This window comes from Musca domestica, unplaced genomic scaffold, assembly GCF_030504385.1.
Source record: "Musca domestica strain aabys unplaced genomic scaffold, Musca_domestica.polishedcontigs.V.1.1 196, whole genome shotgun sequence".
NCBI lineage: Eukaryota > Metazoa > Arthropoda > Insecta > Diptera > Muscidae > Musca > Musca domestica.
Window position 1 is genome coordinate 941148 of NW_026712248.1, and position 17189 is coordinate 958336.

The 17189-nt window shown below is 38.2% G+C and overlaps 1 protein-coding gene across 1 annotated transcript in view; it reads right to left on the reverse strand.

Annotated features, from left to right (window-relative positions):
* Positions 1–2918: 2918 nt before the first annotated feature.
* The window catches only part of LOC131802086 (proteoglycan 4-like), a 48092-nt gene continuing 33821 nt past the window's right edge, over positions 2919–17189 (reverse strand). Inside the window, exon 2 of the mRNA XM_059121449.1 lies at positions 2919–4319. Within this exon, the coding sequence (XP_058977432.1) occupies positions 2919–4319 (1401 nt within the window). The remainder of the gene's footprint in view (positions 4320–17189) is intronic.

Sequence of the window (17189 nt, forward strand, 5' to 3'; positions counted from 1 at the left end):
ATTTATTTTTTTCAATATTTATAAAAAATATATTTTTTTGTTGTTTGAAAATATTTTTAACGAATACAAATTTATTTTTATTTTAAATTTTAATTTTTGATATTAAAAAATAACAAACAAATATTTTGTTTTTAGAAAGATTTTTCTGTGTGATTTTCATTAACAACTTTTATTTTCTCCGAAATAGAGACTTTATTCTACCACAATTCCACTCAATTTAAATAGGCCTTCCTCCTCCTCCTCCTGGCAGGGTTCCTCATTATTTGTTACCATTTCACCCATAAAAATAATATTTATTTAAAAATTAAAATTAGCTTTTGTTTAAAATCACATAAATTTCTCATTATTATAGCCATTGCAGATTATTGCCCGAAAAAAAATACCAAAATAATAATAATTTCTAATATTTATGGCCAGGAAAAATACATTTACAACAACAACAGCGTGACATTGCAATGACACCAAATTATGTTTACGTTCATTGTAAACGCAGGACAATTAATTAACAAATAAAATGTCAATTAATTTTATAACTCTGCGAATAGAGTAAAGGCTAAATATTATGGCCAAACAAAATAACAATTAAATAATGAATTCAAATGGCAAATGCATTTGTAGTGTTTGGCCAAGAGGCCTAAGGTCCCTTGGCGGATGGTGGCAATAAATAATGCATTGTCAATTTAATAATCATGCATTACAGGGCGGTGCAATGGCAGGAGTGCGTGGATGGGCGTCAATGAGAATATCTAGGGTTTGGGAAATATTTGTCTGGCCTGACCTCTGTTGGGTTCAGTTATTGAAAAAAATATTAATTTTTTTGGTATTTTTATTTAATTTCAAATTTGTTTGGCCTGACCTGACCTCAGTTGGGTTTAGTTAATAAAAATATTTCGCACTTTTTGTTGTTTTTGTAAATTTTATTCACTCAAAAAAAGGTTTCTAACGATAAAAATAACGGCTATAGGGCCTATAAAATTCCCATACCGTTCTATCTCTTTTTGAGGATTTTGTCGCCTTGAGCTCCGGTTTTTGACTTGTGGCTTCCACAGGATATGCAGCTAATGGTGGCAACACCTTGGCCCAGTTTTTACCAATCGGAACGCTAGTTTTTGGCTGAGAAGTTGTCATCTCCCCAGGAACCGCCATCCTCACCTCCCACTTGGGCACAAATTGATTGCAGCCCTCCCTGGTACAGGGCACGTAATAATGTTGGCCATCGGATTTATAAATTGGCCTTAAGGCCGCCGCCATTGAACAGCTCCAAATTAAGAAAACGCCTGCCAACAGCTGTGACTTCATGCTGCCTACTCGAAGAAATTCGAAAATAATACTGAATCATATTTGTGCTATGTTTAATATTTATATGGCGGTTGGGGAGAAATTCGATGACGTCATATCAATTTGCAGGTGGTTTCTTAGAAAAAAAAAAAAACTGGAAAATAAATGGAATATTTTTTTTCTCAGAAAAAATTATTGGAAATAATGGCGCGGGTGAAATATAAGGAGAACCTGATGCTTATTTCGAATTTTATAAACGTTTTGGTTATTCAGAACTTTGACCCTTTGTGGGGGAGCTGCCAGAAGGAATGTTCCGATCTCTACCATCTTCATAACAGATCTTGTGTTGATGGAAATATTGAGATGTGCCAAGGCTGAATGGAATCGAATGTTAATTTTGGATCTTATGAGCTTCATGAATATTCAAAATTTTTAGCCTTTGTGGGGGAGGTACCAGAAGGAGTGGACCGATTTATTCCATCTTCACAGCATATCATGAATTAGTAAAAGTATTGGGAAATATAAGGAGAATCTGATGCTTATTTCCGATTTTATAAACGTTTTGGTTATTCAAAACGTTGAACCTTTGTGGGGGAGGTACCAGAAGGAATGGTCCGATCTCTACCATCTTTATGGCAGATCCTGTGTTGATGGAAATATTGAGATGTGCCAAGTCTGGAATGGAAACGGATGTTAATTTTGCGTTATTAGAGCTTCCAGATATTCAAAATTTTGACCCTTTGTGGGGGAGGTACCGGAAGGAATGGACCGATATTGCCCATCTACTACCTCGATCTAAGTTTGACAAAAATATTACGATGTACCAAGTTTGGACCAAATCAGATATTCACTTTGAGTGTTATCGTGCCCACCAGCCAGCCAGAAAGACAGAAGGACGTGCATTGATAGATCGACTCCAAATGTCCTGAAACGGATTTGGTCCGTTATTTCGACTAGGCACGTTTTGACCGTATCAAATGATATAAACCCTCGCTAGCCATATGTGTGAGGTTTTTATATGTGGCATGTCTGGCTGTCTAAATTCGGATTCAGACAAACCAGGTTTTCGGTATCTGCAGCTATGCCGGCAAGACTGTCTGCATCCATACTCCAATAAGCCAGGCTGGCTTTTTTGCATCCTGACCTATATCTGAACCCTGACCAATTCCCTAGAAGCACATTCTACCTAACCAAGACACCTTTTTGACCTCTTAGTTCCCAAAAAAAATTTAAAATATTTCGAATAACATCTGAAAATGGTGCAGTACGTCTGGTTGTCTAAATTCGGAAACTAACCAGGTCAGGCTACCGTTATCTGCACCCAAGCCAGCCAGATTGTTTATATCCTTACCCTGGTAAGTAAGGCTGTCTTTTTCGCAACCTGACTATTCTAGCTGTCTATATTTGAACCCTGGCAAGTTCATTATATACGCACCCTGCCTAACCAGGAGATAAGATGTCCTCTATAAAAATACCAAAATGATTGAAAATTTCAAAAATATATTTGAAAAAATTTAAAGTATATTTTTAGCCATTGGTGTGGTAGGACTCTGAAACGTTGGTGCGTGTTTAGCCGTTGTTGTGCCTGGGGAAATGATCGAGCCTCAGGCTGTGGCTGTTGATGAGTCCGCTGAAGTTACCTAACCCAGAGATGTCGGCCATGTTGGTGAATATGTAGGTGGTGTTGTGCCCGGTGAAGATGCCCAACCCGATGTGGGCGCTGATGGGTAGGTGGGTTCTGGGACGCCTGTAGGTGCTGTTCCATGCGTGGGTGCCGTTGGGCCGGGTGAAGAACCCGAAGTTGGGAAAGTGGGTTCTGGGACTGATGTGGGTGCTGTTGGCTGAGGGTAAGTGGGTGCCGATGGGTAGGTGGGTTCTGGGACGCCTGTAGGTGCTGTTCCATGCGTGGGTCCCGTTGGGCCTGGTGAAGAACCTGAAGTTGGGTAGGTGGGTTCTGGGACTGATGTGGGTGCTGTTGGCTGAGGGTAAGTGGGTGCCGATGGGTAGGTGGGTTCTGGGACGCCTGTAGGTGCTGTTCCATGCGTGGGTCCCGTTGGGCCTGGTGAAGAACCTGAAGTTGGGAAAGTCGGTTCTGGGACTGATGTGGGTGATGTTGGCTGAGGATAAGTGGGTGCCGATGGTTCTGGAACGGCTGTAGGTGCTGTTGGCTGAGGGCCTGAAGTTGGGTAAGTGGGTGCCGATGGGTAGGTTGGTTCTGGTACTCCCGGTGCTGATCCTTGTGTGGGTGTTGTTGGGCCTGGTGAGGGACCTGAAGTTGGGAAAGTGGGTTCTGGGACGGCTGTAGGTGCTGTTGGTTGAGTGCCTGAGGTTGGGTAAGTGGGTGCCGATGGGTAGGTGGGTTCTGGAACGGCTGTAGGTTCTGTTGGCTGAGGGCCTGAAGTTGGGTAAGTGGGTGCCGATGGGTAGGTGGGTTCTGGATCGGCTGTAGGTTCTGTTGGCTGAGGGCCTGAAGTTGGGTAAGTGGGTGCCGATGGGTAGGTTGGTTCTGGTACTCCCGGTGCTGATCCTTGTGTGGGTGTTGTTGGGCCTGGTGAGGGACCTGAAGTTGGGAAAGTGGGTTCTGGCACTGATGTGGGTGCTGTTGGCTGAGGGTAAGTGGGTGCCGATGGGTAGGTGGGTTCTGGGACGCCTGTAGGTGTTGTTCCATGCGTGGGTGCCGTTGGGCCTGGTGAAGGACCTGAAGTTGGGTAGGTGGGTTCTGGAACGGCTGTAGGTGCTGTTGGCTGAGGGCCTGATGTTGGGTAGGTGGGCGCTGATGGGTAAGTGGGTTCTGGTACTCCCGGTGCTGATCCATATGTGGGTGGCGTTTGGCCGGGTGGAGTTGCCCAACCTGGTGTAGACGTTGTTGGTAAATATGTGGGTGTTGTAGGTGCTGGTGGTAGAGGACCAGAGGTTGGGTAAGTGGGAGGCGAGGGATTAGTGGGTTCTGGAGCCGGTGGTTCTAGACCCGTTTCTCCTGTGCCAGGACAATTTGGTTTCGGACATCCATTCCATCCACACTGGAACCACCCTCGTATGCTCTGCCATATATTCGACGAGGGGGTAATTACAATAATTGGTGCAGAATTTGCACATCCACCCAAACAGCCACAGCTTGCCAAGGCAATGCAAGCGCTAAAGAAAACCAATGCCAAGTACCTCATGATTCCGAGCAATGGACAACTAACTACAGAAATGTGCAGATTTTTTGGTTTTTATAGAAAATCAACTTATTTTGATGTTAGAAATTTCTCCTTCCGGATTTTTGAAATTATTTTGGTGTGAGAACCAAAACAAGTTATTTTCCATTACCTAAACGACAGATGTTTAGCGGAACTTTATTGGCATTTTTTTTGTAATATTTGGGCAGGTGTGGTTATGTTTGGCAAAAAAACTATCCCGCAACAACAACAAGTTTATAAGTAAAAGCAAATTATGTTTACTTGTAAACAATCCAAAAAATCGTTCGTTTTTATACCCTCCACCATACTATGGAGGATATATTAACTTTGTCATTCCGTTTGTAACTCCTCGAAATACTCATGTCAGACCCAACAAAGTATATATATTCTTGATCAGCGTAAAATTCTAAGTCGATTTAGCGATGTCGGTCTGTCCGTCTGTCTGTCTGTCTGTCTGTCAGTCTATCAGCCTTTGCAATCACGCTATCTTTCGAACGGATCGAGATAGAAGGCTAAAATTTTGCAGACAAGTTTATTTTGCCAGTAGGCAGGTTAAGTTCGAAAATGAGCCATGTAGGTCCACGTTTTCATATAGCCCCCATATAGCGGTACCACCCGACATTCGGTATTTTGACGATTTTAGCGGCATTATTCACCGGAATTGTTTCAAATTTGGTATTTAAAGTTCGAAATGGATACTATAGCCTATGACAGAAAATTGCTTGTGCAGGTTCATATCTTCGTATAGGCCCCATATATCAGTTCCTCTCAATATTCGGTATTTTGATGATTTTAGCGATATTATTTACCGGAATTATTTCAAATTTGGTATTTGAAGTTCGAAATGGATACTATAGCCTAAGAGAGAAAATTATCCTGGCAGGTCCACGCCTTCGTATAGCCCCCATATAAGGGTACCTCCCGATATTCGGTATTTGGATGATTTTAGCGACATTATTTAACGGAACACTTTTAAATTTAGTATTTGAATTTCGTAATGAATACTACAGCCTGAGACAGAAAATTGTCTGTGCAGGTCTACGTTTTCGTATAGCCCCCATATAATGGTACCTCCCGATATTCGGTATTTTGATGATTTCAGAGACATTATTTAACGGAATTATTTCAAATTTTGTATTTGAACTTCGTACTCGATACTACAACTTATGACAGAAAATTGTCTGTGCAGGTCCACGTCTTCGTATAGCCCCCATGTAACGGTACACCCCGATATTCGGTATTTGGACGATTTTAGTGAATTTATTTACCGGAATTGTTTCAAAATTGGTATTTGAACTTCGTACTGGATACTACAGCCTATGACAGAAAATTGTCTGTGCAGGTTCACGTCTTCGCATAGCTCCCATATATCAGTACCTTCCTATACTCGGTATTTTGATGATTTTAGCGGCATTATTCACCGGAATTGTTTCAAATTTGAGATTTAAAGTTCGTAACCGGTACTACAGTCTATGACAGAAAATTGTCTGTGTAGGTCTACGTCTTCCTATAGCTCCCATATAACGGTACCTCCCGATATTCGGTATTTTGATGATTATAGCGAGATTATTCACCGGAATTGTTTCAAATTTGGTATTTGAAGTTCGTAACGGGTTCTACAGCCTATGACAGAAAATTGTCTGTGCAGGTCCATGTCTTCGTATAGCTCCCATATAACGGTTCCTCCCGATTTTCAGTATTTTGATGATTTTGACGGCATTATTAACCGGAATTGTTTCAAATTTGCAGATCCACGTATTATAACCCCCATGGTACCTCCCTATATTTGGTATTTTGATGATCTTATCTACATTATAATCAGATTTTTTTCAAGTTTCGCATTTGAATATTGTTAGAGCTTGTGACAGAAGTTCCCTACGGCTACATTCGGTATTTTTAAGATTTTAACAGAATTTGTACCAAATGGGGGAGGGTATTTAAAGTTCGGCCCGGTCGAACTTACAGCTGTTTTACTTGTTTATTGTAAAAAAATACCTTGGACTCAGAGGCCTCCGCCGTACATAGCGTACATAGTCTCTACCGAACTTAGAGATATCATACATAATATATTTAGCCTCTCAGTGAGGGAATCTGCGGATGATATTTTGATATAGCCTCACTCTGCGGATGACAGAGGCCATTGCGGAAGATATTTTCCCCCTAGAACTCATTACTAAAGAATTTTGGGCCTCAATGGCATCTACCATGGAGAAGTTGCTATCGCCATTACCAAAGAAGCTTCTGCCGCGAAGAGTGTTTGACATCATCGTCCAGAAGGTCCTAATTGCCAGACTTCCTAATTGCTCATTGCAAATACCATTATCACATATGCTCTCCTATTGGATTATCCTTTTTCCATGTTAATCGGATAATACTCTTAAATTTCTTGAAAAAATATAATTTTTTTTTCTCTCCCCTCTCCCCCTCTTCTCTTGCCTAGAAAGCCCAAACTACAGCTAATATTTGCTCATAAATTATGATTGCCAGCAACCCTTTGCCTCCGACAGGCCCGTTGCCAAATTAAGATAACAATTTGACAAATTGGTCAAGTGATTTGCACAAAAGAAAGCAATGACAAAATAGAGATCCACACAGAAAAAAAGCCAGTCATAAAAAGTCTGCCAATAAACATGAAACCCCTCCTCCACCCCTCCTAAAATGATAAGCCAAAAACTTCGATAAAAATAATATTTTTAGAGAAGAAAATATGAAGTTACTATCCCAAAAAAAAGGATACAATTTCAAACAATATTGATGAAATCATGCCAAGCGTAATCCTTACAACAAATTAAGGGGTTGTTGTTGTTTGTTCGGAAATCCTCAAAGCATAACCCACAATCAACACTCATATATTTTTTGGCCAGGATTGTCGAGGCAACATCAAACTAAAATAATTGAATTGTTAACAATTTGCAATATCGATATCCTTTTGTCATTGTGCCTGGCGAGGGGAAGGGAGGGTAGGAAGGGTTGTCGTTAAGGGGTGCCAAACGGCACTTAATAACAAGTAAAAATATGATTGTTAAACAACACAATTTGCAACAATTTTATTAAGCATCGGAACAATAGGGTTGGGCACACACACACACTCTCTCTCTTTCTCTCTCTCTCTCTCTCTCTCTTTCCTACACACAATATCCTTTGTTGGTTTCAAGATATTATGCCACAAAATTTATGGTTAGTAATTGAATGTTTGATGAGCCAAACAATTTTGATTGAATTTAGACAAAAATGATAGTCAGCCGAACAAGGAGTGGAGAAAGGAGCATATCCTTTTTCTGGGGTTTATTTTTTATTTGGATGATTTGGCAGAATAAATCCTGGCAAGTTATTCCCCCACCCAAAAGTACTACAAGGATATCAATTCAAAAGGACTTTTTTTCCTACATTGTCATGGTTTCATGTGCCTGGGCCAAAAAGGGTTGTCTTTTCTTGGCATGTGTGTGCCCAGGGATATGCTGCATAGTTTTCTTAAGTTATTGTTGTTGGTGTGGCCAGGAATGTCCTTTTTGTGTGTTATTTTCTGGTTTATTCTTCTTTGGCGTGTTTACAAGGTTGGTAAAAAGATTAAGAGATTTTCAAGTCATGTTTTTTATTTAGTCTTGGTTTTTTATGGCTCTATGACGAACATGTACGGTTGGTTGGTGGGGGGAAAGGGGTGGCACAAGGGAGACCATTGGTGATAAGAATGAGAACTTGAAGAACTCTAGTCATATTTACAAGGCTCATGATGATGATGAGAACAATGATGGACTAAAGTTGTCTAGGGAGAAATTGTCTTACAAAAAAAGAAGGGGGGGGGGGGGGGAGAGGGGGGGTTACATACACTCAAAGAAAAAGTTAGCTTAAATTGAGGTTTTTAGTGGGAAAACTTAAATTAGGTTTTCTAATTTTTTTTAACAGATCTTGAGTTGATGAAAATATTGACATGTGCCAAGTCTGAATGGAATCGGATGTTCACTCAGCGATTTATGAGCTTCGTGCATATTCAAAATTTTGACCCTTTGTGAGGGAGGTACCAGAAGGAGTGGACATATATATACCGTCTTCACATCAGATCACATGGTAGTAGAAATAATGGGATTTGTGAAATATAAAGAGAATCGGATGCTAATTTCGGATTTTATAATGGTTTTGGTTTTTCAAAATTTTGACCCTTTGTGGGGGAGGTACCGGAAGGAATGGTCCGATCTCTACCAACTTTATAACGGATATTGCGTTGGTGGAAATATTGGGATGTGCCAAGTCTGAATCGAATCGGATATTAATTTAGCATTTTTTGAGCTTCATGAATATTCAAAATGTTGACCCTTTGTGGGAGGGGTACCAGAAGGAGTGGACATATATATTCCATCTTCACACAAGATCTTGTGTTAGTAGCAATATTCGGATGTGTGAAATATGAAGAGAATTGGATGCTTATTTCGGATTTTATAATCGTTTTGGTTATTCAAAACTTCGACCCTTTGTGGGAGGGGTACCAGAAGGAATGGTCCGACCTCTACCATCTTTACAACAAATTTTGTGCTGATGAAAATATTGAGATGTGCCAAGTCTGAATCGAATCGGATATTAATTTGACATTTTATGAGCTTGATGGATATTCAAAATTTTGACCCTTTGTGGGGGAGGTACCAGAAGGAGTGGACCGATATATACCATCTTCACACCAGACCATGGGTTAATAAAAATTTTGAGATGTGTGAAATTTTAGGAGAATCGGACTCTTACGTCACATTTTATAAGAGTTATTATTATTCAAAATTTTGACTTTTTGTGGGGGAGGTACCAGAAGGAGTGGACCGATATTGTCCATTTTCATACCTGACCTAGCACTGATGCAAGTAAAAGGATTTGCAAAATTGAAGCAAAATCGGATTATCCTTTCTCTTTCTGTGCAAAAAAAAATATATTTTTGGAAAATTTCGACCATTTGTGGGGGAGGTACAAAAAGAAGTGGACCGATAATGCCCATCTTCCAACACGATCTAAGTTTCATAATAACATTACGATGTACAAAGATTGGCCCAAATCAGATTCTCCCTTCGAGAGTTATCGTGTGCACCAGCCAGTCAGACGGACAGACAGAGGGAGGGACGGACATGGCTAGATCTACTCCAAATGTCCTGAAATGGATTTGGTCCAAAGATACCTGGGGTCTAAAATCGTTACTTCGTTGAGCCACGTTTTAGCCGTATCAAATGATATATATGCCCTCTGTAGCCATGTGGTTGAGGCTATAAAAAACCTACTATCCCTGAATTGAGTTTCGCGGAAAATTTTGGTGAATTCAAAATTTTTCTCCAGAAATTTTTTGCCGAATGGAATTTATCTGGGGAAAAATTTCGATATTTTCTGTGCAAGACCTGCTGTTGCTTTGAGATTTTCTGTAGAAAATCTTTACTCTCCCGCCATTTCCAAAAGGAAAATCTGATTTTCTGAACGAATTGCTTAAAAAAATGTTTTGTTTTAGTACCCAAATGACCCAACATTTTTCCTTGAGTGTATGTAATATCCTTAAGAAATCATAACATTGCTTAACTCGCCTTCAAAGGTATTTCCATGGATTTTTTAACAGTTTGTCAAGAAGTCATCATTTTTTGTCTTCTGTCTATGTCTATGGCTTTGATAAGGCCCATCAAAATCATGATTTCCATACATACATCAAGCAGCTTAATACGTACGTGTCTTATGTGGCCTACAGGACTATTTGGGTTTTATTTACTCTCTCACACACACACACACACACACACACACACTCACACATACTGCTATCTGGTAGATGGTTGGTCTTTTGTGGCAAATTACAAGGGTTATTGAGCAAATCACTATCAGGGGTCTCCTGCACGGACAAAGCCTACAAGTCTGTGTGTGTGAGTGTGCGGATTTTTTAGCTATCATTTTATGTTGTTGTTCTTTGTTGTATTGGGTTTGTTAATATAATTTGTTTGATTTTATTTGTCTAAGTGATGGCCTGGTTGTTTCTTTTTTTATTCTTTTGAGACATCTCCGGGTAACCCTTTTTAGTCCCCCCCTCCCAAAAAAAAAATATATATATGAGAAAAACGTGTGTGTGTCTCTCTCTCTCTTTGATTTGCCAATGTGTGGGTGCATGGTATTCCTTGGTCATTATGATTTGACAAATTTTTTACTGTCAAGTCATAATAGTAAATGTATTAATACGATACCAAAGGGTCTAATAAAATCTATGCTCATGCCTGGTATCCTTGCAGAAAGGGATCCAGGATAACTAAATAAATGAATGAACGAATGCATAAATAAATGCCCAGAGGGTCCTGCACGTTTTTTATATTAATTTTTATTGAAATTGTTAAAAGCAACAAACTATTGTTCGCCTTTTTATTTCGCCTCTTTTTATGAAACAAATTCGGAAATCCTTTTGATTTGGAAAGACAAAAGGATTCTGGGCCATTTTTTGTTTCATTTAATTAAACAAAAAGCCTTGGGATGAGCATTTTTATTGGAAGAAGGGGGAATGGGAAGCATTTTCTCAAAATTATTATAATTTAATATTTTGCTTGAGATAAGCCTGGGAGAATGGGGAAGGGTCCTTTAGAAAAATTTTGGTGATTTAAATTTTAGTGGTCTTTATTTTTGAGTGGTTGGTCTCAGCGCCCTCTAACGTTCAGTAGGTGGGCTCAATGGTCCCTACATAAGATTGCAAACCATTGAGGTGGTCTACGTTAAAGCATAGGCTTTTTACGCCCATGTTCTTCAAAATTGAGGCATGTCAGGTCATATTTTTTCTACACTAGAGGCCTGAGGAGACTTTTTTATTAGAAAAAAATTTCCTCAGGCACTGTGGAGACTTTTTTCTATAGAAAAAAATTTCCTCAGGCACTGTGGAGACTTTTTTCTATAGAAAAAAAATCCTCAGGTACTGTGGAGACTTTTTTCTATAGAAAAAAATTTCCTCAGGAACTGAGGAGACTTTTTTCTATAGAAAAAAAATTTCCTCAAGCACAGAGGAGACTTTTTTCTATAGAAAAAAATTTCCTCAGGCACAGAGAAGACTTTTTTCTATAGAAAAAAATTTCCTCAGAAACTGAGGAGAGTTTTTTCTATAGAAAGGAGACTTTTTTCTATAGAAAAAAAAAAATTCCTCAGAAACTGAGGGGACTTTTTTCTATAGAAAAAAAAATTCCTCAGAAACTGAGAAGACTTTTTTCTATAGAAAAAAATTCCTCAGAAACTGAGGAGACTTTTTTCTATAGAAAAAAAATTCCTCAGAAACTGAGGAGACTTTTTTCTATAGAAAAAAAATTCCTCAGAAACTGAGGAGACTTTTTTCTATAGAAAAAATTTCCCCAGAAACTGAGCGAACTTTTTCCTATAGAAAAAAATTTCCTAAGGCAATGAGGAGACTTTTTTCTATAGAAAAAAAATTCCTCAGGAACTGAGGAGACTTTTTTCGTTAGAAAAAAATTTCATCAGGAACTGAGGAGACTTTTTTCGTTAGAAAAAAATTTCCTCAGATACTGAGGAGACCTTTTTCTATAGGAAAAAATTTCCTCAGGATCAGAGTAGGCTTTTTTCTTTAGAGAAAAAATGTGGATGATCCCAGACGCCTTGGGAGCATTGGTTTTTTTTCAGGATATCTTCTTTCTTAACTCCCCTTTATTTGAAATCAAAAAAAAATCTCCCAAACGTTATAAATTCATTTAAGGTCTTTGATGATTGTTCCAAATTGCCACGAGACAAACTAAATTACCTGGTAACATGACAACTGCCCCGCCACCTCACCCCCTTCAAAACACAATAGTGTGACCATGAAGTAAAAGAGAAAAGGGGGAGAAAGGCAAACTAACTACCATCTACTAACTAAAATGAAAAACTAAATAATATCCGTAAAAAGCCATAAAATTTTATAGTTATGGCCAAAGCAACAGTCCTGCTAGTCTGGTGTCCGGCATAAAGGATAACAAAAACAAACACGGACAAAAGGGAAGCTGGATTAAATTGGCAAAAATCCTTATGTACCTTCAGCTTACACCATATCCTTTTCGCTTCACGTATCGTTAAGTCCCATGGAGGGGAAACAATAGCAGGGCATCTATTGTTGTTCGTATGTAATCAAGTTCAGTTCTGCTTCATATACGACTGATTGACTACTCCCTCTCATTCTCCTCCTCTTCTTCCTCCACCCAGACGTAGCACCCACGTAGCAAATATGTAATGAAATTGTTTCAACATTTAATTGTTTATAGGATTTTTGGACGGTCGTTGGATAAGACTGGGTTATGGCAGGAAGATGGCTTGCTAGCTGGCTGAGGAAAAGCAAATATTGGTTTTTCGTCATCAAACCTGAAAGGATTTCATCAGAAGTGCTCCAGAAGGGAGAGAAAAAAAACATGTTACAAAACAATTTAACAAAATTGTTAAAATATCCGTAACATTCAAGCGCTGGTCATTTGTACTAAAAACAAATTCAGCAGGGAAAGTAATTAAGACAATTGCTAATTGGTATTGAAACTGAAAATAGGAGGAAATGGGAGACAAACAATGAGGGGAATGGGAAAAAGAAAAAAATTTCGTTAGAAAAAAATTTCCTCAGGAACTGAGGAGACTTTTTTCGTTAGAAAAAAAATTCCTTAGGAACTTAGGAGACTTTTTTCGTTAGAAAAAAATTTCCTCAGGAACTGAGGAGACTTTTTTCGTTAGAAAAAAATTTCCTCAGGAACTGAGGAGACTTTTTTCGTTAGAAAAAAATTTCCTCAGGAACTGAGGAGACTTTTTTCGTTAGAAAAAAATTTCCTCAGGAACTGAGGAGACTTTTTTCGTTAGAAAAAATTTCCTCAGGAACTGAGGAGACTTTTTTCGTTAGAAAAAAATTTCCTCAGGAACTGAGGAGACTTTTTTCGTTAGAAAAAAATTTCCTCAGGAACTGAGGAGACTTTTTTCGTTAGAAAAAAATTTCCTCAGGAACTGAGGAGACTTTTTTCGTTAGAAAAAAAATTCCTCAGGACCTGAGGAGACTTTTTTCGTTAGAAAAAAATTTCCTCAGGAACTGAGGAGACTTTTTTCGTTAGAAAAAAATTTCCTCAGGAACAGTGGAGACTTTTTTCGTTAGAAAAAAATTTCCTCAGGAACTGAGGAGACTTTTTTCGTTAGAAAAAAATTTCCTCAGGAACTGAGGAGACTTTTTTCGTTAGAAAAAAATTTCCTCAGGAACTGAGGAGACTTTTTTCGTTAGAAAAAAATTTCCTCAGGAACTGAGGAGACTTTTTTCGTTAGAAAAAAATTTCCTCAGGAACTGAGGAGACTTTTTCGTTAGAAAAAATTTCCTCAGGAACTGAGGAGACTTTTTTCGTTAGAAAAAAATTTCCTCAGGAACTGAGGAGACTTTTTTCGTTAGAAAAAAATTTCCTCAGGAACTGAGGAGACTTTTTTCGTTAGAAAAAATTTCCTCAGGAACTGAGGAGACTTTTTTCGTTAGAAAAAAATTTCCTCAGGAACTGAGGAGACTTTTTTCGTTAGAAAAAAATTTCCTCAGGAACTGAGGAGACATTTTTCGTTAGAAAAAAATTTCCTCAGGAACTGAGGAGACTTTTTTCGTTAGAAAAAAATTTCCTCAGGAACTGAGGAGACTTTTTTCGTTAGAAAAAAATTTCCTCAGGAACTGAGGAGACTTTTTTCGTTAGAAAAAATTTCCTCAGGAACTGAGGAGACTTTTTTCGTTAGAAAAAAATTTCCTCAGGAACTGAGGAGACTTTTTTCGTTAGAAAAAAATTTCCTCAGGAACTGAGGAGACTTTTTTCGTTAGAAAAAAATTTCCTCAGGAACTGAGGAGACTTTTTTCGTTAGAAAAAAATTTCCTCAGGAACTGAGGAGACTTTTTTCGTTAGAAAAAAATTTCCTCAGGAACTGAGGAGACTTTTTTCGTTAGAAAAAAATTTCCTCAGGAACTGAGGAGACTTTTTTCGTTAGAAAAAATTTCCTCTGGAACTGAGGAGACTTTTTTCGTTAGAAAAAATTTCCTCAGGAACTGAGGAGACTTTTTTCGTTAGAAAAAATTTCCTCAGGAACTGAGGAGACTTTTTTCGTTAGAAAAAAATTTCCTCAGGAACTGAGGTGAGTTTTTTCGTTGGAAGAAATTTTCCGCAGCAACTGTGGAGACTTTTTTCGTTATAAAAAAATTTCCTCAGGAACTGAGGTGAGTTTTTTCGTTGGAAGAAATTTTCCGCAGCAACTGTGGAGACTTTTTTCGTTATAAAAAAATTTCGTTCAGGACCTTAGGAGACTTTTTTGTTTTTCGAATTTTTTCCCAATAAATTTTAGTCGTTTTACTAAATTGAAAATAATTTTCCTTCCATTTCTATTTGAAAATTACAAGGTAAGTTTTGTAAATTATAAATGAAAAAGAAAAATCATTAACTTTGTAGCTGTTAATCTCTGCTCCTAATGCCACTGCCTCCCTCTGACAGTTGCAGATAACAAATCTAGAAAATTGCAGTAAATCTAAAGTATTACAAATGCCAAAAGGGGTACTTCTTATTTAGCATGGGCACATCGTCATGGTCCTCTTGTCCTTTTTTTTGCAATAGAAAGACAAATTTTAACATTTGATTTAGAGTTTAATAGGGTGGAGAGAAATCAAAATGTAAAAGTCTCCAAAGGTCTCCACATTAATTTCCCATTTATATGGGGACATATTCCTCAATTTTCTCTCTCTCTCTGGGTTTCAGCCTCTCTCTCAATGGCATAATCAATGTCCATTGAATCCATTTCTCTCCACTCCCCAATACCACTTCAGGTATTCTTTCTCTGAGAGAAATATATCATCGTCGGTTGTTAAGGTAAATCCTTGACTTGTCAGTCACATCATCAACGTCATCAGCATCAACATTAGCATATGACTATAGGACAATAATATTGTCGTCGTCGTTGTTGGTGTTGTTGTTGTTGCTGGCGTTGTTCTTAATACATATTATTGTTGCTGTTTGTTGTCGACGTTGCTGACGTTTTGTGCTGAAGATTTGCCAACTAAAGCCTCTCTTCACATATTCATCAGAAAAAAGAAGATAACAACAAACCAGAGCCTTGCAAACGGAGAGTTTTGTAATAACAAACAATCACAAGTGCCAACGACAAGAGGACATTGTTATTAACAACAAAAATTCAACAAAATAACAAACGAAAAGCATTAACACATGGAACACAAATTCTACTCTCCACTCCCCCGGCCTCACACTCCCACGGAGAAATTGTCCTCAATCCGAGGAGATAAACATCCACAATCGTTGATATTCATGTGGCACCCAGTACCACCCATTATTTTGTCACTGCAGCAGAGCGATGTGGGGGGAAATTCAATACCCTCCCTAACTAAATAATTTTTTTATAGAATTTTTTGTAGGAGAATTTTTCTTACAGAATAACTAAGAACTGTTTACTTTAAAAAATCCTCAGGTCACTATATATAGCATAAAAAAATGCTCAGTGCCTTGAGGAGGGTTTTAACATCCGGAATAATTTTTCAGGTCTCTGAGGACGAAAAAAAAATTTCTCGAGAGTCTCAGGATGAAAGAAAAAAATACCTCGGTTTACTGAGAAAGTTTTTCCTTGAAAAAAAAAAAAAAACTACTCAGGTCCCTAAGGAGACTTTTTCTAAAATTATAATTAGTCCTTGCAGACCACCCATTATTTTGTCTCAGCAGCAGGCGATATGGGGGAAAATTCAATACCCTCCCTTCCCAAAAATAATTTTTGATAGCATTTTTTTTTGGCTTCTTAAAAAATTCCTCAAGTCACTGAGGATATATTCTTCTATGCAAAAAATCCTCAGCTTCTATAGCATAACAAATTTCTCAATGCCTTGAGGAGGATTTTAATTTCCGGAATAATTTTTCAGGTCTCTGAGGACAAGAGAAAAAATTTTTCAGGTTTTCAGGATGAAAGAAAAAAATCTCGAGTTCCTGAAAAAAGTTTTCCCTTGGAAAAAAATACTCAGGCCCCTAAGGTGGATTTTTCTAAAAAAAATAATAATTAGACCTTGCAGACCTTTTTCAAGATATGGCCTTATGTACATTGGCTTTATTATACACTCCACCATAGTATGGAGGGTATATGAAGTTTGTCATTCCATTTGTAACACCTCGAAATACACATTTTAGACCCCACAAAGTATATATTCTTGATCAGCATAAAATTCTGTTGTTTTAACAATGTCCGCCCATCTGTCTGTTGAAATCACTCTAGCTTCCGAACGAATTAAAGTATATTGATAAAATTTTACTCAAATATGTATTATGTCTGCAGGACTTTTGGTATTGAAAATGGGCCATGTAGGTCCACGTCTTCGGATAGCCCCCATATAACGGTACCTCCCGATATTGGGTATTTTGATGATTTTAGCGACATTATTTGCCGGAATTGTTTCAAATTTGGTACTTAAAGTTCATTATGGATACTACAGCCTAAGACAGAAAATTGTCTGTGCAGGTCCACGTCTTCGTATAGCCCCCATATAACGGGACCTACCGATATTCGGTATTTTGATGATTTTAGCGACATTATTCACCGGAATTGTTTCAAATTTGATATTTGGTGTCCTTAATGGATACTACAGCCTATGCCAGAAAATTGTCTGTGCAGATCCACGTTTTATAGCCCCCATGATACCTCCCTAAATTCGGTATTTGGATGATTTTATCGACATTATAACCTATTTTTTTTAAGTTTCGCATATGAATATTGAAATAGCTTCTG